We start from the raw sequence: 25534 nt of genomic DNA on the forward strand, positions 1-25534 counted from the left end.
ACCAAACTAGCTGACAGCAAAAGAACTATCCTGCCTTCTTACTAGGTATGGTTTTTTTGCCCTTTAACAAGTTGAGCTGGCTCACAGAAGGGTCCAACAAGCCTCAAAACTGGTATAAGGGTACATAAGCAGGAGTAAATCTCCAAAGGCCTTTTGGCAACAGTCAATCACTCAGTGCATCCAGTGAGACTATGTGCTGTTTTCTGCCAGTTTATCTCCTAAACTAGTTTGTGACAAGCATTAATACTGCTGCAGGGTAAATTTTAACAGTGTACTGTGAGGAGACTGGAGAAAAGCATTATCACTCTCCTTTTCCCTATGCGGTATTACGAAACCCTTCCCCACTGGCTCTGTATGATGCTAAGTGGGCCCAACCAGGCATATTAACAGGGCGTTGCACCAGCCAGGTTTGATCATTTCATAGGCACTGTAGTCTTTATACCTTGCTGACATTTTTAACATATATATTTATATATATACACACCAGGATGTTTTTTATATTCTCTAGCATGTGCTTGCACCTTCATTACCTCAAACCACAGAATTAATTAAGTAACAAAGCACACAAAACTAGGCAGAGATTGCAAAGGTAAATTCATGTAATCTGATGACATTTTGCTGTTTGGCTACAGTTAATCATAACACAAATGAATACTAAACGGTCATTTGTAGGTTAAGCTTTTAAAAAAATCTAGAAGTGCTAAAGTTAAAGACACCTACACCTTCTACATACGCAGCTACAGTGCTGTCATTGAATACCAGGGCATAACCATGTACTTAATCACACAGTCTTCCTTGCAGTTTAAAAATAACTAAAAGATTCAATTGTCTGCAAGATTCACTTAATAGGTTTGAAATATCTTCCGCAATTATACTTCTGATTGCTTTCAGGATTTTGATACCTGAAAGAAAGACCATGTAATCATGCAGCTATATAAACTATGGCACAACTTTTTTCTTATCTACAAGAGCCATTCAAGATCTCTCTCTCCCTCTCTCTCTCCCCCTCTTTCCCCCCACCTAAGTTTTGCCTCTCAAACTACCACGGGAATCTAACAATGTTTTCTATAATGCACTGATTTATAAGTACTTTCCCTGAGCATTTTGTTATGAAGCATGCAAATGTAATACCTGAAATCAATTGCATTGAGTCCCAAGAGCATACCAGCAAGCATATTTGCTTCTTCACCAAGAACAATTGCTCCATCCTCATAAAATCTCCTTCAATAAAAAAGAAATTAGTTCAGTTAATACCATTTTCTCTCAAATAATAATAAAGTTTTTCATAGTTAACAGAAAAATGAAGTAATCCAGTTTAAGTAAAAACAACTATGTGAACCCCAGGGGCGTTCATATTTCATTTCAAATAAAGCAAACCAATAGACTGCACAGCACAAAACACCACAATCTTAGAGCACATAAAAATTTAGACAGAAGCAAAAAGAATTTACAATATTAGCCCTAAGAAATAGTAGAACAGGACAGACAAAATGAAAAGAAAATGATGAAGATATCTTATACTTCACTGCTGAAAGGAAGAATTTTGGTCACGTACACAAAAAAAATAATTGTTCCATCATATAAAAAAAGTTCTCTCTCACAATTGTACTTGCAGGCTCTTTTAAAGTTCAACATTCACTCTTCATTCTTAGTAGTTGATTATTTTTTAAAAAATCTTTTCACAAATCAGCTATTTTCCAGGTAGCATATGTTTTCTTAAAATACTGCATGCTGGGAAGATGCATGCTGCATCCAGTTATTCTGAGATTTAAAATTTTCATTATTTGAAGAAGGAGTGTTAACACCATTTTTTTTAATGATAAAACGCCCATTGGCCAAAGTTTTAAAACTCTACATCTTGATCTCAAAATACACTTCACATACCCTGGTATATGCAGATTTGTGAAGGCTGCTTGAGAACACTGACTGATAAAGCAACAATGTTTAAATCTGTATTCCCTCACCACCTCCCCATTCTCTCCCATTTATTCTGATTTTCTCCTCCCAGCTATCACAGAAGTTATTTCCAGACAGAAACATTCCATGCACAGGGCAGGTGAATAGGACCCACCATTGCCACACATGGCCTTGTAAAAAAGGCATTTGGTTTGTTTAGCAAAGTAGCACAGAACTTTAATTTCTGTGTTAAAGGAGTCTTGGCACCAGCAGAGGCAGAAAGGTCACTAGAATTCACTTCAGCATTACACATGGAAAGTGGGGAACCAAGAGCTGTTCAGTACCAAAGGCAAGGTTGAGAGGTCATTTACCAGAAACTGAGATGCGCAGTCCACCTATATATTCTAGCAATGTATGATTGCAAGAAGGTGCCAGGTTATTGAATGCAACCCACCTTTCAGACAAATATCAGCAACACTGCCCTACCAAAAGCTCCATATGTTTTAAGAACTGCATGAAAGCGTTGGGAAGGCTCAGTGAGAGCTTCAGTTGACTGCATGGCAAACATCCAGAAAAGACACGTTTTGGGGCACAGCTCCAAAGACTGAACTGTGTTATAATGCACATTTCAGAAGTCCTACTTTTGCCGTTTCATAATGGACATCCATTTGCTGTTAAGGAAACAAGCTGTCCAAGACCTTGGATGTTCTCAAGGGAAGCAAGAAATCTGGAATATTTCCTCTGGGAAGATAGAGATTATAGTCCTGACACTGAGGCTATGATGTACAGATTCAGCTTTCTACCCTCTGACTTCAGGAAGGGCACCAGGAGGCTAAACTGGTCACTGGTTGAGACAGAATACTGAGCTAGATGGACTTAGTCTCATTCAGTACAGTTACTCTTATTTGAGACCTAACAGCAATGATCCCAGTACAAGCTGATTACAAACCATTTCACTGGCATTTGTCAAGTCGCTGACAGGTACCAATCAGTACTGTGCTCAGTTTATCTTGTGAAATGGTGCCTAGGAAGTAATCACACAAAAAAAGACAGGGCATACTTGTAATGGTGAGACACACAGATGGTAGCCTGACAGTGACAATGTTTCTTAAACCAGCTACAGTAATCCAGCCAAAACAACAGTCCCCTTGGAAAACTCACCAATCTTCTTTCAGTGCTATGCAGTTGACATTTCACAACAGAAAAGTCCACTTTAACTTAAGAGTCTGTGCTGACCAACTTGTTAGCAAAATAATTGTGTGCTCATACTTAATCCAACTCCCTTCCAAGTGTAATATGCAGATCCAGCACTAAAAATGTGCTGCTTCATTAAAGGACTAGTCCTAAGATCAGGCACCTGAACACAACAGTGAGGTTTAAAAAGAGCTAGGAGTATGATAGATGAATTTCATATTCTACATGCACACATGTGTAACATATGATATTTATAGTTTATAAAAATAAACATTAAATATACATATAGCAACAATACATAATTTAAAATGCTAACTAAATAGTGCAAAGCATCACCAAAAAAATCAGGCCACTTATTAGGTATCCAAAATCCCACACAGGAAAAAGAGATTGTGTCTGTTACTGCTAGTGGATTTGAAATCCACACTACCAAGATCTGAAACTGAAACTGTAACTTGTATTTCCATTTGATGTATTTACTTCAAAACAAACTTTGCACTTACTATGTTTGGAATGCAAAAGAGGTTGTTTCCAAAAGCTATACCACTGAAAGAATATTCAAATATATGAAACATTAACATGTTCAAATAAATGAATTTGAAACTGCTAACAAAATAATACCACTGTTATCGACTATCAAACAAACTGCACTACCAAATGGGGACAAAGAATGTACTACTTAACTACACAGTTTGTGACCCTCCTCATTTCCCCCTCAAAACCCCAAGTGACTTTTCAGTTTGAGATGAAGTGAGTAAATCTTTTCCAGAACTCTTTGTTTTACGAGCTTCTTGTCTATGGTAAATACAAGCAAATCTGGGTAAAATAAAGATGGCAGGTCTGGAAACTTCAATAAAACAGGATGCATACCTAGTTGTGTTTCAAAATCACCTTAATATTGGCAAAATATATGGAGATTTGTGGACAAATTGTATTACAAACAGAAATAATATTCTAAATGAACAGAAGTCCTTACAGAGAAAATTCTTATTGTTTAAATAGCCAATTCAGTATGTCTAAAACTTTTAGAGTTCAACATAAGGTACCACAACATGTTACAGACTCACTCATATTTAGATGACTTCATCATAAATCTACGAGACACACTTGTTACAGGATAAAGCATCATAAAATAATCCCATTATCTAGAACCAGTCCAAAAATGCCAGAGTATTTTCTGTCACAAAGCATATTCTTGTCCATAACAGCCTTTACCGTTAGAAGATACAACACAAATGTGTTACACATTTTTCATATTACATCAAGAATTCTAGCTATGCCTGATCACTAATTCTATTCTTCTATATTTCTCAAAAAGTTCCTGAAATTCTCTTCCTTTCTTCTTCAAGAAAAGTTCCCATAAAAATTATTTTTACTGAGTCTCTAGGGCTTTCTGTCAACCATACCTAATTTTGAAAGGAACATTACAGCATCTGTCCTTATGATGCTACAATTTCAGAATTATTTCCTTCTTTAGAGAGGCTTTCTTCTCTTTTGATCTTTCAAGAATTCCAGACTTATTTTCACATTTTTAAAATCAAAAAGGGATTTTCAATTTTGCAGTTTTACCCATGCTAAAATCCAATCAATTGACACCAATTCCAAATATCTTTTACTGGGTTACAACTCTTTTACTAAAGACATTATTTCCTATACAAATCAAGCAGAACATTCACTTCCAAACTTAAGTCCCTCACTTAAGCAACATTTGCTAAAATATTGCAAAAAACCAAAAGTCTTGGAGACCTGGTTGTTTTGAAGTCTCTCAGAGCTGTGGAAATATATTCAGACAAATGTTTTTCCATAAGTGCTACTCTGATCCAGGCTCGACCCTGCAAGAAGAAACAGATATCAAATATTTAAGTAGTATAGAATGAAACACTTAATTTTACACTGAAAATGTATACAGTTGATTTACCTGGGTGAAATGAACTGATTAACAAAATTACCACTAAACAGAAATAGTTGCTAAGATGTACTTCATTATAGTAATAATGAAAATAGAAAATGCGTTCTTACAAATAAACTTTATTGTGAAATAAAGTTCTCCAAAATTTGAAGGGGGAAAAAAAAAAAAAAAAAAAAGATTTTTGCTTTAATTATATACTCCAGCCTTTTGAAAATTACCATGCATAAGTGGTAGCAGATCAGGGCAGAGAGCTTTTCATTTTAAAGACAATGGTATTGGAAGCATCCAATCAGTTCCATTCTAAAGCAGCAGTAACCTACCCTCAAGGTGATTTAAGAACTAATTCTCTGCGTTCATTCAAATATTTGTGGGATCAATAAAAACAAAATTATAACTCAGTGACATATTTTTATTATGTAATTTGCATAAACTATTTTTTCCCCTCATTAAGGACATCATTATAGAGGATGCACATAACATACAGGAATGAAATCAAATCTAAGAGGCCTAAAACTTGTAGTCCAAAAGCAAAACTTGATTCAAACAGTTCTACAAACAACAGCAATAGCTTCAAAAATAACTTTTAGGAATGTATGTTGCACTATGTTTACAGGTCTAGTGCACAGGATTGTAGTTTACAAGAAAGAAACATTTCAAATGGCTGCCATAATTATAATTGTCAGTTTGAGAACACCAGGAACATTTCTTGTAACCCATATAAACTTACAATAGCTATATAAGTGGTAAGACATCTTCCTGCTTAATATATTTGGTGTTTATCGACATCTATCTGAATATCACTACAGACATTCTACCCAAACCATCTGTGTAGATTATAATCCTATTTTTATTTTATATAGACCTAGATCAAACTAAACTTATAATAAGATAATAACAAAAAAAACAATCGCTTTCATAAATACCAACAATACAGCAAAAACTTTAACACAGAGTGCACTAAAATTAAAAGGATATTTATCTGGATAGCTGCCTTTACATTGCAGTTATTTAGAACATGAGAGAAACAGTCAAACCCTGATGATGTTGCTTAGCTAACGACTAAAGCCTATGTAGCTCCAGTGAAAGCAGGGCTAATTAGCACTAGCAAACCCTTACTAACAGCTTCCAGGCTGAAGTGACACCCATTTGGACTACCAGTAAAACTGATGCATACCACTGGTACTTGTGTCGATATGACTCCAACCTTTTCAGATATGGACATCCAAAATACTCCCATAGGCACTTTTAAAAATTCAACACCACTTTCCACATTTACTGCACAAATTAGCTTCTTTGTTTACTATTTGGCATGGAGTTTTCCACAGAATAAAAAAAAATAAATTCATTTATTTACAAGAGCATTTCAGAAAATAGCTTTGCATCTTATTATTTACTGAATTTAAATATTCATATCTATTAAAATCTTAGAATTCAGAAATACCTTTAAAATAAACCTCAAATATAAGCAATACAATCATCAGATTCTAGAACATGAAACTCTCCAGAAGGTATTTGGAAATAAGTTCTCTAAATTCTCTGAGTTTCCAGATCTCAACATAAGTAGGGAGAAAAGCTGCATGACTTATCAATCATCAGTCTGCTACTCCAGTACACTGAGTGCTAGGAAGAGCACATAATATTCTGGATAGGAAAACCAGTCAACAGCTTTTTGCCATAGAATCTCAAGTGTTTCAAAGCTTTCACACAGATTACAGATACGTTTACTATACAAAATTTAAAACTGAATCTATACAGAAGAAGAAAGGAGGAACACCAGCCATAGCAAATAAGCTGTTTTGCAATACTATGGATCATCAGAATGGCTGCTCAAAGATCTGTTAGATTCATGGTGCTGCTTGATCTAAGCATCATCTTTTATTGAAGAAATCTGTGGTTGTGTAAATACACATAATTTAAATTGTATTAACCACAGTCATGCCCCTGAAAAAAACCTACAAAATTTTTGTATATAACAAGGTAAATATTTCCACTTCACCAATGATACCGTGGATAATCCAGAGTATAATAAAAATCTGAAACTACAGGATTTTTAAAATAGCCATGAAACAGTTTGGATACTTGTTCAAACAACTGATTCCAGTTTAGAACATTAATTTGGGTATCATTTTATACTACTTATACTTTCAAGTCAGAAAGTTCTCAGTTATCAATCAAGGCTGATTTACACAGAAATAGAAGCTATTGAAAAGCAATCCAATCTAGTAATAAAGAACTTGTAATCTCTGTCCAACAGTAATTTTTTTAAAAGATGTTGGTCTACACTGTCTCACACTATTAAGAGTTAATGATAGGTCAGTTTAAAACTTGTTCTTATTCAGGTCATATGCATATAAACACATTAAATAGTTACTTCCTTAATGCTCCCATTGTACCTACAATCAGAAATTGTGATGTCATTTCTATATAGATCCTTTAAAATGATGGATCTTTATTAGCAAATAAATCTATTAAATGCTTCCTGCACAATCACACCAACAAACTCAAGAGCTGATCACGCCTTTCCTATTAGTGCATAAATTACATCCAAAATAAAATGATACTTAGGTTAGGGGGAAAAAAATAAATCACATTTCTACAATTTTAAAATAATATTTGTTAGGCATGCCCACATGAACTTAATTTCCCTCAACATACTGCATTTTCAAAAAATTATGTAAGTTCAAAGTGAAGGCAATTATTTTATAATAACAACACACTCACTGAATAGAGAATTTGAGATTTATTCTACTGAATAACATGAATGTAAGAGAAAACACATTCAGATTTAAAAGTGTTTTTTTAAGAAGTAAATATTTACTAGGTACATATAAAAATAATTATTTCAAACAATGAAAAATTTTGTGGGGCAAGCTTAGTAATATGTTTTTCTTCTGGGTACAGAAATGTCAGCTATATTTTACACAAAAGAAACAATGTAACAAATAAGTCAATTTGACCTTTTTCTTCCCTACCTTAGCTCTAGAAGAACCGACATTCTCCATGTTCTCAATACTGCAGATGCAATTGTGAGAGACTTTTCGGCAAGCTACTCGAATGTAGTCCCAGAAACTACGAGGACTTTCATAGCCGAACCAGGTGATCTGACCTTAAATCAAAATTACAAGATACGTAAAGATTTATGAACCTTCCTCTCTGCTTATTGGAGATTAAACATAATTAAAGTACTTCCCTATAGGTTGCCTGCACTGACAGGATTTTATACTAGCAAGTCCATAAATTCCTACTGTAAACTGGCTCACAGGTGTAAAAAACCCTTGCATTATGTCTCTCACCCTGGTTTGCAATGCACAAAGGGAAGTTTGGGGCTTTTGTGTACATATGTGTATTTTGTTGGGTTTTTGCTTGTTAGTATGCTACAATAATACTCCAGAGTTCTTCCCGGGACTCTCAAATCACAGTAGAGCACACACTGTTGTGACTTAAAAATACAATGCAACCAGTATTTCTGGTACCTGCTTTAGGTAGTACCACATATTTCATTAATACAGTCAAGTAAAGAGAGTTTTGTTCTTTAAAAAAAATATTTTTTATATATAAATATATATAAATATCTATCTCAAGACCACTGTTTGCTGTGGTAGTATTATATTTATTTTAGGAGCAGAATGGAATTTATCAAAATGTGCTTTCATTGAAGGAGAAATTGATGTATGATCAAAAAAGTTTTGCAGTCACAATTTATTTTGAGGACATACACAATATTCCTTAGGAAGTTGATCAAAATGAATTGAGGAAATCAATACCTCTTCTGGAGCTTTAACCAAAACTCTTCATCTTTTTTCCAGCTTGGAATGTATGACAGTTAGAAAACAAAGGGAAAAATTGCATACTACTTGCAATCACTCCACACAAAATAAATTTCATCACAGGCACAACAGTTCAGCCCTGTTTTTCAGGCTGAACAGCATACAACTGTGAACAGGTATGTGAAAAGATGAACATTGCCCTCTGGTGACTGCCTTTATTACATACGTGCAAAACCTTTTTTCCATATAAAATGAGATCTTATTGTTAAGCTAATTCTATTTTACTTCAAGTTTTGAGTTGTACTTCTGAACCTTTACTAATGTATCAGAAAGACTTTAATTCGTTTGCTGTTAGAAAGCTCAGATTTCAAGAAAGAATATATTCGACTGATACTGCAAATCATACATACCAAAATGCCAATATATCATGACAATGATATTTTTATCTAGCATGACTTATCTTAATTCCAAGCATAGCCAGAGTAATGTCAAAGATCTGTCCCCTATGATCTTGAGATTCAAGTGGTGGTGGGGTTTTTTCCCCCTAGAGGGTGCATGTAACCTGACTTTGTGGCCCATCTGCTTACTCTGCCTCATGGATTTATTTATTAAATTCAAAGCTTGATAAAAGACTTATTAAAAAAAAAAAAAAGCAGGAGGAATTAATACATATTACTCAATATGTCAAAGGGAAAACAAAAACCCAAGGTGCTTCACTTGCTGTAGATTCAGATCTCAGCTCTAAGCACTAAAATAAAAGAGTTTCCATGAGGCAAGTGCTCTTACACTTACTATTTTTGTTGAAATGCCAAGTGTAGTGGACAGCAACAAGAATTTAACAGCATTTTAACAGCACAAAAACCTACAGATATTATTCATATTCTTTGCCATACTGGAAACATTTCTGCCCTGGTGATTATACCTTCAAAATTAAATGCAACTTAAGTGTGAAGATGACTTTGTGTCACCAATTCCAGTGCCAGCCAATAAAGGCTTATCATAAAATAACTTTTGTGGCCTTTTGAAACTATCTTAAGGACAGAATATATTCTGCAAAAACCAGACAGTTTCACTGTCTTGTTTTCTGAAGTCACTAATTCAAAGCAATTCCTTTTACTAATGAACACCTGAAAAACACATAATTTAAAAACAAAAATACCTTTGCAACAGAAATACATATCAGCACACAGCACTTATTTGGCTTACACTGATCAACAAAGCAAGCTGGCCATAATTACAATAAACACTGGCATAACAGTGGGTTCTCGTCTTGCAGTCAGCTCTGTGAGAGGGTACGATGGGTTTCAGACTTTAGTAGGAATTGTCTTCACTTGAAACTCACAGCCGGCTCAGGACCTTTTGTGAACCAAGGACTTCTATATTTCACTATTTTCTCCCTACGACTTTAAACCTTACCCTACTCTAGTAATTAACACCATCTGAAGAAAACCTTCCTTAATCATTCTATACACAGAAAAATGTTGGAAAAGACTGTCTCAGAATAGTGAGAATGTATTTTAAGAACTACTAAATAAGATATTAAGCTGTATATTCCCTACAATTTTAAACACTTTCAGCATATGAAATTCTATTTGGCCCTCAATGCACTCAATGTACACAGCCACAAGAACTCTCAAGAATGAGGAATGAAATAGATCTTATTACTCAATGCTTGTCAGGCTGTGCCTGGAGTATTGTGTCCAGTTCTGGTCCCCACAATTCAAGGAGGACACGGACAGATTGGAGAGGGTCCAAAGGAGGGCCATGAAGATGTTCAAAGGGCTGAAGGACCTGCCCCATGAGGAAAGATTGAAGGCATTAGGTCTTTTCTCCCTAGGGAAGAGAAGATTCAGAGGGGAACTCATCACAGTACTTCTGAACCTAAAGAATTTAAAGAGGATGGAGGCTCTCTCTTTTCAAGGAGCCACATGGAGAAGACAAAGGGCAATGGGTACAAGTTGCACTGGAAGAGGTTTCATCTCAACACGAGAAAGAGATTTTTTAAAGTAAGAACAACTATTCACTGGAAGAACCTCCTCAGGGATGTGGTAGAGACCCCATCGCTGGAGATTTTAAAGATGTGATGCTAGGGACAGGGTGCTAGATAATGTCATCTGGGCTCCCTTTTCCACAAATGGTTGGACCAGATGATCTTTTGGGGTCCCTTCCAACCTGGGCTGTTCTACGATTCTAAAATCATATCTAAATTTTAAAGGGTCCTAATAAACTTGAAAGCTAGTTTTAGTATACAATTTACAGTCTGTCAAAGTACTTCTCAAGGAAAAAGTAAGTTTCCAGGGAGGTCCAAAGGACAAAAAGTACATGGTCTTTGCCATGAAGTTTATATGTCATCAGAAGACACAGAAGCTGACAGCTATTCCAACAGGAATGATGCTACTGTTTTTGTCAGCCAAACAAAAATGTTAGATAAGCATGGAAGCTGCATGTTTAATATTAAACATTGTTCAAATTAATTCAGTTCTTGCCTACAGAACTGCAAAGCAAATAGAAATTTTTTAATTTCACCACATTTTTGAATACTGCTACACACCTATTTGTATCAACCCATTTCTGCTCCAGTCTGACAACTAGTTGTTGTGGAACTTTTTTTCATGCCCCCAAAATTCTTCACAAATAAGACATTAAGCAGTTTAATTCCTACTCAATCACAGTCCAATTTCATATCTACAAAGTTCCACAGTTGAAAGTAGTAATGACTAGGATGCTCTAAGGTACAGATTTTCTCCAGACTTCCCTGTATTATTTAGTTTGCAGCAAATTTTTCTATCCTGAAAAAAATAAGTTTTAATAAAACTTGTCGGTAATAAACAGGTATGGTATTCCTTTGAGGAATTTCTGTGATACCTACTTTTTTATTTTGGGCCTACAGAACCAATCATTAAAAATTAAAAATTTACAGTAGTTCATAAACACAGCCCTCCAAGACAATTATAAATTCATTTAAGATTTTTCTCCACACAGGAAAAAGGAGAATGAGCTGAACCACAAATTACACAAGAGCCCTACTTTTCTTTTTAGCCAAAACCAGTAATAGGATCACTATGTGTGTATAAATATTAAATCTAGGAACAAAAGCTATACTGCTAATAGCATTATTGCACCAAATAAAGGGCCAGCACAGCTATATGCTTAGACTTTGTCTTTGTCATGACAGTGGTGCCATCAGCTCTTATTTCTTTAACCTACCCTTTTCACCCCCATTATATCACCAATACCTTAACTATTTTATCCAGCAGACTTGTCTCTCTCAGGATGAGCAGCATTACAAGCTGTACCTTATTCACTCAAAGAACTGTGCTTCCTCACCTTTGACCTAGACCTACCAGCACAAATTGTCTTCTGAAGACATAATTCATATCCTTTCCCTTTGTAAACACTATTTGTGTCTGAATTATTACAATTCAATGAATTTTGATTAATATAAATTATATCAATATTCATTGCTTAAAAAGAGACTCCATGAAATAGCAGATAGTATTAAGTGGGGGTTTTTTCCACCTATAAATAAGTAAAATAAAAACCATATGGGAAAGGATGAATTGTGCACTGCAGATATAAGAAAAGTCTTTCACTGCTTCAGAAATGAATTATTTAATAATTCACCTTACTATGAAGAAGTACAAAACCTGAACATTTACCAGTGACATCACTAGTACAGCCATTTACCATTACTATCACCAGAGTATTGATGATGTGTGAAACTAGAACATTTTATAGAATGAGGAAAGGAAGAGAATTATTACATTTATCTTTCCACTCCAGCAGCACTGATGAACCTAGAAGCTTACTACTCATAGTAAGTTTTCTAAAACAAAATAGAAAAGCAAGCAAACAAACTCCACAGTCACTAAAAATTAGGAATGACATAGATCAGACAGAGACAAGCAGCTTCCATGGGCAACTCTAGCAGAAGCTTTTGATATGTTTATAATACCTTCTAAATGTACATACAGGAAAAAAGGTATACGAAGTCGTGCAAGTGTCAAAATAGCACAGTACAGCATTGTCTTTTGTGTCATTATGGTGGTAAATGCAAATAAGCGTATAAATGACAAGTATGTTCACAGTAATAATGAAATGCAAAAATTACAGAAGTCACAAGCAAGATGCATTATATACGTTGTCAGTGACAGAATTCAATTTATACACCAAAACTATTTCAAAGCATGCAAACTGGCTAGCAGTTTGGATATAAACACATTTTGCTGTACATTGAAAACCTAGTCAGTCAACAAATACATACAAATGACAACAGTTTTCAGAAACGTTTGAGATGATGGCCATAAAAATTTACAATAGTTACTGATGTTCTTCAGCACTAACTCAGTTAAAACTAATTTAAATTGATAGAAAAAGGCAGAAAACTATACAACATTGTGATATAGTAAAGACAAAATATACATCACTTTGTATTGACTTCAGGTATTAAATCAGCTAGGATACACCTCTGATCAAATCCCAAGTACTGCTGCTGAACGCTTTGATGCCCCTACCATTTCTTCACTAACTATACTTACTTAGCTGATCTGATAAAAAGGACACTTACACGAAATATACATGAAAAATCTGTGGCCAACAGTGAAAACAAGAAACCACCAAGACAACTACAAAATATGGCTTAATCTCCCCAGTACAAAATGGTTAAGAAAGGAAGAAATTCCAAACAACTATCCGGGGGAAAAAATGGCTCCTGAAATTACCCAGCTTGCTTTAAATATTGTCAAACACACATACATTTGTATACAAATTTGTAAAATCCCTTTCAGCACTACAGGTCTTATTTGGCCCAGAGACCTTCAAATACATTGTGTCTGTATCTACTCAGAAGACCACTTACTCTCTAGTGCATTACAAAACCATGCAAAATCTTATTTCGGAGAAGGAATAAGAGTAGTTAGTCACTCATCTTCTTCCTGTTACTCCTTCTACCTTTTCAAGATCTTCAGTTGTCCTGTTCAATAGTATCATATCTTGCCAGCAGGCATGCCACACAGCTTATTTTAATAACAGGAAGAACACATGCTTTATAGTCTCCTCATTACCATATTTGGTCTACTCTGCATTCACAAAAAATCCAGAGCTTCTAGGGAGTACTGGGTATACTGCACATACAGTATTACACAGTACAGGGGTAAATATCTCTCCACTTTCTAGAGCAGAAGGCAGTCAGCAGCTCGCAATCCCCGAAAAGACAGTTAATACAGCTTACCCCCACTCTCTCTCTTCCTTAGGGCAATTAAAAAATAGATTGTGAGCCAAACTGCTTTTTCTAACAGTGGCCTATTCCTCACTGGTACTTATTGGCTTTGGTGTACATGTAACTGTAAGGTAGTACAGATGTTGCCTTTTGGCCATGGCATGTTATGTTACCTTTTTTGGAACTATTTTGGTGCCATATGTGCTAAGTCTTCTGTATCACATGAACAGATACCTGCAGCATTCACAGATCTCTGTTGTGTGAGCTGATATATTTATGCTGACCTCATTTTATTACTAAGCAAACACCCACATCTAACCCACTCTTAAGAAAATGAGCAGCTGCATTAAAGAAGTGCATCCATGGGGAAAGTCATTAGTTTTCTGCCTGTTTGACTTCCTGGTCTGGCTCACCACAGGATCCAGTGAAGACCATGGCCAATATCACGGAAAAGTAACCACAAAGTGGGGGGGACGGGGTGGGGGACAGGGAATAAAAATTCTGTAGCAAACTGCACTGAGTTTAAGAAATGTCGTGGAGATTTTCAACACTCAGCTGGAAAATGCCATGAGCAATCTGAGACAGCCTTGGTTTAAGCAAGAGCTTGGACTGGATAACTTCATAAGGTACTTTCCAGACTAAATTCTTCAATGATTCTGAAAAGAAAAAACAAACTAAGAAAACCACCCAAACCACTGTGAATGTTGTTTCATGACGCTTTTGCTATTCAGAGCTGCCAACTTCAGATCAGTTACCTGTAGAGGACCTCAGCTGGACCGAGGGGCCTGGGGAGGATACTGACCTTGACAAGATTACAGTGTTCCCATGAGAGAACAAGAAAGAACAAGAAGCATTCTGGGAAACTAATTTTAAGGAATGTGTTGACCGTTTGCAGTTATGATAAGGAACCTGAAAAAGTCACCCAATGAGGGGTGAGAAAAACAACTTCTGACAACTTTTTGACCAATAAGGGACAGACATATGTACAAGGTAACAAGTATAATGGGTATAAATTTGCTGGCTTGTAGTAATAAAAAAAACCTTCTTTGCTTGTACTATAAGAATGCGTACGTGTCGTTCGTCCGTCTCGACCGTGACAGTTACCTATAAAAAATCAATTTAAAAATGGCGCTCATGTTGCTATAACTGGCATTTTTAGCAGAACAGCCAGGAAGATGAGGCTTGAAGAACTATTATATCAGAATCCTTAATTGCAATGATTTCTGGAAAAGCATAAAATTCTAATCCCTGTAGTTGAACATTTTTTTCCATTTTTGGCTGTCCTTATTCCTTTCATTTTCCTTTGTCTGGATCCTATCTGAGCACGAAACCAATAAGCAGCAATAGTCACTATATTCCGTCAAGACTATGCTTTGCTCCTTACAAACATATTGTATTTAAAGTCAGAAAAGACAGTTGCCAGTAAAAATTTTCTAATAAAAGTAAACTTAGTCCTTTACGATGTAAATTAATTTTTTTTTTTAATTATTCCTTTCTCACCCAGTACTTCCAAAGGAAATTAAAGATTAAGAATTGTTACTTGCCATGACCTTAAGAAAGTAACATTCTATATATTCCAACTCTGAAATCTGATCATCTGTTTAACTACACTGCCTGGGCATTATCCTAAGAGCTTTGATACAATGAAACCATTTATTTTACCATAGACAAACAGATCATGTATGTTCTGCCTGCTTTAAAACATTTTATACAACCCACTGCAACCACCAGTCCGCTTTTAGCGTGCTCCTACTGACACAAAATATGCATTCAGAATATATCAGTCCTTTCCATCAATAAAATGCAATTTCTTTCAAGCCCAGTGTTGTATAATATATAGCCTCTTAAACTTTGAATTGCCATGGTACATTTATTATCTTAATTTCCCTTTCAAGTTTTTAAAGAATAAAACAATTACTCATAGTGATCTAGCTTATTACCAAAATATTCCCTGTTTGCAATACGATGCACAATTGCTGCCTTTTTCCGTATTTTTATTTAACTCTGCAAACTTAGAAAAACTGGTAATTACAAGGGGAAGCCTGAAACAACAATTTAGCTTTTTGATTTTCTCTATTTCCTATTTGAAATAATTTTTTACTTGCAAATTTCATTTGCCTGCAACCCATTTGCCAACCTGTCAAGGCTTCTTCTCTGTACTGCCTGTCCTCAATAATAGACTGTGAAGCAAAAGAATGTTGGGGAAAAAAATATAAAAGGGAAAAAAATTATAAAATTCATAATGATTTTTGCTCCAACATCACTGAAGCTGAGGGAGGAGGAGAAAGCAGAGCAATTTCCCTGCAGTGTCAAGTTGCTAAGTACCCATAATCACTCCAATAATCTTTGTCACAATGTGACAAACACTGTTTCTACCCCACTGCGTGAATTATTTTTTTTTTTCTTCTCTGGCAGGATGACAGCAGGTAGTAATTGTGCTACTCAAATGTCAGCCTACACACAATATTGTTCACAAAGTTATGAATATTAAAAAGCAAAAGTATGAAAAGGATTGCCATATTACACTTCTATATTTAGATGATTATGATGTCGTTCATAATCCTCAAATAATTTCAGAAACTGTACACAGAACTGAGAAATGAGGAGAAGCTTCCAAAGTCCCTTTCTAGCGACTGCTACTGCTAAGGCACGCTCTGTTCTTTTAGCAAAGCAGCTTCCTCTGGAACAATCAGAAAATGCAAACAGACATTTTCTTGAATTAGAACAACATCTGACTCGGATAAAGAGGAAAATCAACAAACAACTGACCTTTCTCAAAAGCAAATTAATCCAGATCCATTGCATTCCAGCAGCAAAAAATAGGTTCACTAGTGGGGTGGGGGGGATGGGAATGAAAGAACCTAAACACAGTGTCTGGAAAAGAAGGCAACAAAAGCAGGGAAGGGAGAAAGAAAAGGGAGCAGCACCCCCAGTTATGCTCTCTATAGCTTCTGTTAAAGCAGAAAACACTGCAATTGTCTTTCAGACTCAGATTCTTAGGACACAGCCTTATCATAAAGCAGAAGAGCAGACAGCTCAGCACCATGGCAACATCCACTTGCTTAATTACCAGCCAAGAAGGCTTCCAACAAGAACACTGGAAACACGTTTCACAAAAACCGTTTCCTTCACTTTTCGACAGTAATGCAAACAATCAGGAAGGCAATAGCAAAGGGACAGACACACAAAGCAAGCCATCACTTTCATTCAGCATCAAGGAGCTTCTACAGATGTACACTGGTTTCATATAAACAAATTCTCATGGCAAAAACATCACTAGAAAGGAGGTTAATTAACATACCTTTCAGTCGATGACTTAGAATCTGTTCCAGAATAGCTGCAAAATTATTAAATTCAGGGGAAGTATCATCTATAGTCTCAAAACAGGAACGGTCAATCAGAGTCTTGACTGAAAACCTAGAGCAAAAGTACAGGACAATCATAAATTATATGGATAGCTATTGGTCCTCTATAGCAGGACAGTAGTTTGTATAAACCAAATGAGCAAAAAAACAGAAAACCACCTTGGTGATTTCAAGTTCAGTCAGAGCAACACAAACCCATACCACATCAAGAAATAGCCTGGAAATACAACTATAATTGTTAGTCTTACGCATAAAGCCTTAAAACCAAAAAGAAAACAAAAATCCCCACACTTCCCATGTAGAAGTGAGCAAATTATTTTGTAATTATTTCCCTCTTCTCTAAACTATTTTAATAAAGCTGTAGAAAAACAAGCACTCAAAAGTACCCAACATAAATTTCTCTTTGTAATCCTAAACATCATAATTTTTGCTTGACATTTCATCAATGCTCCTTTTATTGCCCAAATCCATGCCCAAGAATCAGAAGTATAAACTTTATCCTATTATGAGAACACTGTAATATCATCCTAATGCAAGAATAATCCAAACATATTATAAAACTGAAATTTTATGCACTGTTAACTCTGTGCATTAACTTAGACAGGCTGATTTCCCTGTGAATGGGGGTAATCCCTATTCAGCACCATATTATTTCATTATTATGCCAGAAAAGCTATCAATTTAAGTGATCTAACACTTGAAATTGGAAAGGCTGAATCAAGCCACTGTAAAAAGCAGACAAGATATAACTAGTCAATTAGCCAGTTAGCTGTCTTTGGTTACATCTGCACTTACACAATTTCATTCTTATTCAGAAGAAGATAGTTTAAACTTCAAGAAACAAGCCAAAAATTGATTTTTCTCTTGCCTTCACCATTTTAATCATAGTCCATTTTTATTCTCCTTTCTGCCCCTTGTTCTTCAGTTTTCAGTTTCAAGGCAAGTTTCATGTGTCCTCAACTTCGAAAGTAACACTTACTTTAAGGCATTTATTGTGGTTTTTGCAACAATCCTTGTTTGTATTAATGGAGCCATATTAGAGCCTGAGGCAATAGTTTTCACAACACCCAAACTTAAACAGTACCATCTTAGGAAGTTCTCACTGTGCCTGCTCATCCCAGACCCTATACCTGAGCACACCACTCCCTCAGTTGTGTCAGTTCTACTTTTTATGGGGCTTGCTATATGAACTGATCTAGATTTTCAGTACTTGAGAGGAGGGGTGGAGTGACTCTTAAATATGCTTCACAGCTTCTCAACACAAACAGTTCTAGAGCACACCTGCAGAAACAGCATACCATATAGGCATGGGCAGGAATGAGACTTCTTAAACCAGCAGTACGATTTTCAAATGTTCTGTACTGTGAAGTCACTGAACTGCATCTTTAGCGGAATCAGCACAGCTGCCTGATGCTCATTTACTAAATGAAACTAATTATGCTCAAACTGAATTGATATATATATTTCAAGCGTTTAAACTCAATTATGTTACACTAAGTAAACTTCTGAATAAAGACTCCCCATCCTACCTTTCCTGCAGGCTTCTATTGTTGCAGTGGTTTTGGCAGGATAGGAATTAAGAGTGAGAAGGGTGGGGGAGGAAGCTGCTTCTGCAGTGTCAAGTTATGACTCAGTTTTGAACTCCTCCACATTTTTAACCAATTTTGAGTAAGTGAGAGACATGCGTGCCCACCAGTAAATTTCTACCTAGTCACTACCATTGCTATTGACTACTCTAATGGCAGTAATGATGGCTTCCTCAAAGCTATACCAGAGCTGTGAAATTATCTATAAAAAAACTTCTTAATTCTGAAAAACAAACGCATATAGCAATGCCATGACTACGTTGGTATTAACTGTAACAAGAAGACTCTTCCCACACCGTGCAGGTCTGAAAAAGAGAAGGCGCAGCATATCACTCACAGGTACACAAACAACAGAGTCAGTGTAGTGTACCAGACTATATACAGGAATATCATCTTAAATCTCAGAGACATGATTGGGAAGTGATCATCCATAAACTGCAAAACAGAGTAGAGTATAATATATAGCTATGCCTATTTTTCCTCTATTCAGTGTCCTACTTAAAAGTTCACTGGTTAATATTGTATGGGATACATATTCAGAAATGGAGATATAGTCAAGAAGAAACACTTAAAAGCAATTCACATACACTTCTAAAAATCACAGATAAGGGTTTTTTTTTTTTTAATTTTAAAGCATTCTGCAATTCAATTGAAGAAAAAAAAAATTATATCTAGTTTTTAAGAACACAACAATTTTTAAATACCTAGGGTCTGATTAGAAAAGACAGTCTAACAGCTCATCATCATTAATGGTGGTCTTTTTAAGTGCTCATATTACTGCCACCATGCTCTCCGTAGAAATATTAATTTCCATCTCTCTACACTTTCACCAGAAACCTAAACAACCTTTATAGCTACGTCAAGTTTGGCTGAAATTAGCTTTTAGGAGAACTGACAGGGAGTGTGAGTATGTACACTACATACACTTTATTTCCACAGACCGGGAAGATAACAGTGCTACCAGGCAAAATTTGATTGACTGGAAATATTTTGGGGGAGATTTAAAAAAAAATAATCTGAAGCAAATACTTCTGTGTTGTGGTTTGGTTTGGTTTTTTTTTTTCTTTTTTCCTGCACTACAGAGAGGTAAACATGTCTCTAAAGTGTAAGCTAAAAGTCACAAGCACACTTTGTATGTTAGATATTCACACTTCACCATGCTTACTGTGCAGACTGGAAAAAGGATTTAAGGTATGTAGAAGTGATGTCTTTGAAAAGAGGTTACACTGTAATCATTGGGTAAGCAACTTCACTTAGTCATGAAAGATAGCTCATAAGTTGTTTCCAGTGTACAGCCCCCCAGCAAAGAAAGCCCATGTTCTTGCACAGTTATGTGGAACCACTTTAGGACTGAAAGTCAAGAAAGAAAATGTCTGGTCTAAAGTACACAAGAGCTATGAAGAAAAAAATGTCCAAATAGGTAGAGGTAGAGCAGCTGTCATGTTTCCCTTGGTTGCCCCCAACTTCATCTTCTCTCCACTGGGCTGCTAAAGAGATGCACTCTAGAGCATCAGTCTACCTATACTTCACAGGTTAACAGAGAAATTGTAACAAAGAGGCATAAGAAAGTGAAGTGGCTTGAAAACAAACTTAAAATTTTCTAAGATGAACTTTTTGGTGGACTGTAGGAACAGAGGAGTAATTAGTTCCAATACCCGTTGCTTTGAGACTCTCTGAAAAAAATGTCTTTTATCCAGTCATTTCCCACTGTTTCACTGCAACAATAGGGTTGTTTTGGTTTGGGGTTTTTGTTTGTTTTTTTTTTTTTTCATACAGTAACTGCCTTTGGAGAGATTCCAATATCAGTGTTTCTAAATGACCTTTGTGAACTCTGATGTTTTCAGATTCTTACATATTCTTCTCTGTCACAAATCTAGTCTTGCTTGAGACAAAATAAGTTGTAGAAACAGTAGCATTCTCCAACCTTAAAAAGACCTTCTGAATTATGTAAGAGGGAAACATTCTTGGATAAGATTTATAGCAATCTTTTGGGGGTAGGTTCTTCCAGTGTTTTGCAAGATGCACAAGAAGGTCTCCTAAATTTCTCGATTAACTCCAAACCAAAGCCAAACCTTTTGTGGATATATCCCAGGTCTATAGGCTTATTTCAAAACAGCAACAAGCCTCTAATCAAAAAGCAAATAGGCAGAAAATTTGACTGCTCTATGAATTTGTCACTGTTCATTGTCAGATTCTGCTCCTGTCAGTTTTCAAATGAATGGAAGGATTCTGTCAAATTTATTTAACTTGCAATTTGGGAAACGTCACATTAAAATGCCATTTTAAAGAATGTAAACTATTTATATAGAATAATCCCCAAGATTATAAACATCCCTTATGCTGGAGAACATGGCTTGGACACGAAACCAGACAGTTCAGCTAAGGGCCAATGTCACTGCAACAGCTCTTATGCATGTTAGCAAAATCACTATTCAAAAAAAAAAAAAACCATTTCCTGACCATTGTTAAATTCTGTGTTAACATTCTGTATTTAAGCTATGACCCTCACTTCCAAGGCCTGTCTCTTTTTTTAGTGGTTCTGTATCTATATAGAACTTTGATCTATGAATCTTGGGGAAGACTAGATTAAAACAGGATGAACAACCTAGAACAACCTCAAAATCCAAGGACCGCTTACTGGAAAATGGAAGGCATCAAACTATTAAGGAAAAAAGGTAGGGAGAGGGACAGAACTTAGAACATGTATTACTTATTCAAACAACAAAAAAAAATCCTAAAAATTATTGCAATTTAAATCACGGCTGTGCAGTTACACAAACATAACCATGTGTTTTCACATGCAACTGGTTTATGGAACTTCAGTAACTACGATACTTCCCATGGCTTACAGCACCACTTAACATTTTAGTGGAAACAAACTGCTCCTTCCAAAGCTGTAAATATGAGAAACTATCCACATCCACATGAGAAGTCGGATATCACCACTGTAAGAAAAGACTAAAAACCTAAAGCCTGATTTAACTATTCAGTAAAAATCTACTGAATCGAAGCTTTGATGAAAGTAGTTTATTAAATTATCAGAGACTGTTAACAGATGGTAATTCAGAAGAGTATCTTCCTCTGATTCCTCACCTTCACTGGGTAGCAAGCCATATAATCCAAATGTAATTGAATCAATTCGTTGGAGCTATTTTTACCAGAAATATTTCACAATCTCATAGGATTTTGATTGGAAATTACTATTATCTTCCTGGTTTTGATACTAACTTGGTTATTCTTAAAAAATAACACTTTTCAATAATAGAAAATGTGTAATAACTACAGCAAAACACAGAAATATTTTAAACATTTACTGTTACATTGGCAGAAGAATAAAAATATAAATAAATGTATGCACACCATAATAACATAAATCCTTTTTCCTCATCATCCTTTCCAAATTTTAAGGTTTCACAAACTAATTTCACAAACTAAGAACTTCAGGTTTTGTGAGGATATAGCAAAATTAAATTATTTTACTCAAAATAATTAAAATACACCAATTTCAAGTAGTTTCTGCAGTAGCTCTTTGTTTTGTATGTGTTTGACTGAATTCCCTCAGATTTCTAAGCATCTTTAAATATGTTACAACATCATTTCAGCTGCAGGACAAGGACATGAAACAAATCAAAAAATAACAGCTAACAGCACAGAGTACAGAAGAGTTCCTCTCAACTGAGGAGGCAGAAAAAAATAGCAAGCTCTGAAGAATACAATATACTGCTTTAAAAAGAACTGTTTCTGTACATATTCTGTACAATTATGTCATTACTTGTCAAAACCGGTACTTTCCCAAGCCTGCAGAGTGGCAATATCTGTATCTCTGTAACAATAGCAAAACTGGAAACTTCTGTTTCTTCTATTTTATCTGCTTCAGCAAGTTTGATAAAAATCTTCTTTTTCTTTGCTTTTGTTGCATATCTTTTTCACAGGTCGGAGTAAAGGTAAGCATAAAAGCCTGGGTAAAGACAGAATAGTATTGATGCTACTCTGAAACCCAGCTACTAGGACTTGAAGGAATATTGAAGCAAATTCCTTTCAGTAGCTGAATGGTGCAGTTACAGCTTGTGAAACCCATTAACAATGTACAATAAAAGCAAAAAAAAAAAAAAAAAAAAAGGAGGAAGAATATGGGGTTCTAAACTGTTTTTAAAAATACTGCTGCAGCATTAAGTGATGAGGGTACAAAGTTATCTAATAGTTGTCCTGGAACATTACTAAAATTTGTGAGAATTAAAATTCTATCATAGCTCACATGACTCTGTTGAAGATCTTCTCCAGATAATATTCAAATTAGTTTGATAACTTCAAAATTTAGCAACTGAAACGAACTAACAGAGTCATCGGTACCAGTATATTCGTGTATTTAAAAGTTTGCCATGATGTAATGGGTCAGTACTGCACACTTGGAAATGCTACATGAATTCAACCATGACAGCAGTGGAAACGCTTACAAAGCCATAGAAAGTATTATTAAGCTTCTATAAGCTCAGCACTAAGACGCTAAAAAAAAAAAAAACAACAACACTATTTGAATACACTAGATCAAGCCTACACTGCGGATCTCCTGATCTAGATTTTGGAGACAAAAATATCCGCTGTGAACGCAGCCTCCTCGGGACTGCTCTTGCGGCACCGGTGCGTTAGCAAGAACACACGGTTAGCCGCTTCTACAGCAGCGTGGAAAAACAGTTTTAGGTTTCACTTCGCGTCCAACATCTTATTAAGCCTAAATGTCAAAAACGGCCGTACCGCGCCAGTTCAAGAGAAATCGCCGCTACACCAACTCTATCTGCACGAAGACGCAAACCTCACTTCAACACCGCCGAGAGTTTAGTGTGCCCTGCCTTGCTCGGGCACACGCCTTTCGCCCGCGAACGCGATCAAGGCGCTGAAAACCAACCCCCTCCCCGCCCCAAAGACCGTTCCACGCCCCGATGCACCGGTGCGGCCGGCGCCGCCGCCAGGCGCGCCCCTGCCCCTCGGCCGCCGGCTGAGCGCCCCTCGCGCACACGCTCCCGAAGGAGCTGAGTCAGGATGGAGGAGGAGGAGGAGGAGGAGGCGGCTGCCCTCTCCCGCCGCTACGTGCCCCCGCCGGCCGGCGCACACACCCCCCCCCCCCCCCCCCACACCTCCGACCTCCCCCCTGACAGAGCGGCCGCCGGCTGCGGCGGGGCTGCCGCCCGCGCTCCCGCCCCCGAGCGGCCGCCGCGAGCGGGGGCCGCCGGTCACCTGCGCGGGGTGGGGGCGGGGCGGTCCCCTCAGGCAGGGCTGCCAGCGGCCAAAGCGGCGGGAGGGCGAGGGGAGCGGTCCCCTCGGGCGATGCGGGGCGGGGCAGGGCACGGCGAGGCGAGGCAGGGCACGGCACGGCAGGGCCCGTCCCGGCGGCTCACCTGCAGACCGTGATCAAGTTCCGCCTTTCCACCGCGGCGTTGCGAGACGGGACGCTCTTCCTGCGGGCGGAGACGTTGAGCCCCCCTAAGCCGAGGGACGCCATCTCCGCTGGGGGCAGGTAGAACCGCCGGGGCTGGCGCGGAGCCTTTGTTCCCGGCCTCCCGGTCTCGAGGATGCTGCGCCCGCCGCCGCCACCGCCGCGCGCAGAGGAGGAAGCCCCCGTGTTTTCCCCGCTCCTCCTCCCGCCGCACCGGTCCGCGCGGGCGGAGCGCCCCGAGGCAGGCGGCAGGTCTGGCGAGGAGGCGCCGGGGTCCCCGCGGCGGGGGCGGCTCGGCCCCCCCCCCCCCGCTCCGCTCCGCTCTGCTCCTGGCAGCCGGGCAGCCACAGCGCCTCAGAATCACAGCGCCGCAGAGCGCCGGCGCCGCCAGCCAATCAGCGCGCGGGAGGGGCGCGGCGCCGCGCCGCCAACCGCCGGGGCTTCAAAGGGGCGCGCGCCGCGGAGGGAAGCGGCCGGGAGGCGGGTGGGGCACTGGCACCGGTGGGCCCCCGCGCGCGCGCTCCGCCAGGTGTGGAGAAGGCCGTCTGTGGGAGACCTCCTGCGCTCTCCTTCTGCCAGACGCCCCTTTCCTCTCAGTCACCTTCGTGTCCCCTCGCTCGGTACGTGCCTGCGGGGTTCAGGACCCCCGAGCGAGTCCCGTAGCCCTTTAAGCGTCTGTGAGATTGTGGGCTTCTTTCAACTGTCACCAATTCTCTCTCTTCTCTCAGCGAATTGCTGTCTAGGATGGGAGAACTTATCTCGGTGCAGGCTGTGGTGGCTCGGAGTTCAAACTGGGGAACCGTTGGATGCTCCTTTACGTCATATGTAAGCTTTGGAGGGCGTACTTGTGGGAATAGGTGAATGAAATGGCAATGCGCTCTGCAGCCAAAGTACAGGTATCTGTCCCTGTTCTAAACAAAGGCATTATTTCTGAGCGTGCTTAGGAGGGCTCTGGATATAGGGCTTTGCCTTGGTGTCTAGTTGTACAAGAGACACAAAATGAAATGAACTTCAAGTGACTGGAAGATGGGATGATACAACACTTCTGAAGAAAACCTAGCGGTAAATTAATTGTGTTTTGTTGAGTATGAAGGAGTGGATTTGGCTGGGTAGTTGGGGAGATGTGAAGCTATGTGGATTAATTTGTTTTCCTTCCTTTATGGGAGGA

At 37.9% G+C, this 25534-nt stretch overlaps 1 protein-coding gene across 1 annotated transcript in view; it reads right to left on the reverse strand.

Moving 5' to 3' along the window:
• RUNDC3B (RUN domain containing 3B) overlaps positions 1–24670 on the reverse strand; it is a 54290-nt gene extending 29620 nt beyond the window's left edge. The window contains exons 1-5 of the mRNA XM_049798332.1: positions 24329–24670; positions 17286–17401; positions 7972–8105; positions 4837–4922; positions 1132–1221 (exon numbers count right to left, since the gene is read on the reverse strand). Of these exons, the coding sequence (XP_049654289.1) occupies positions 1132–1221; positions 4837–4922; positions 7972–8105; positions 17286–17401; positions 24329–24432 (530 nt within the window). The 5' untranslated portion in view covers positions 24433–24670. The remainder of the gene's footprint in view (positions 1–1131; positions 1222–4836; positions 4923–7971; positions 8106–17285; positions 17402–24328) is intronic.
• Between the last annotated feature and the right edge of the window lie 864 nt (positions 24671–25534).

Source organism: Accipiter gentilis, chromosome 4 (genome assembly GCF_929443795.1).
Source record: "Accipiter gentilis chromosome 4, bAccGen1.1, whole genome shotgun sequence".
NCBI classification, from domain to species: Eukaryota; Metazoa; Chordata; class Aves; order Accipitriformes; family Accipitridae; genus Astur; species Astur gentilis.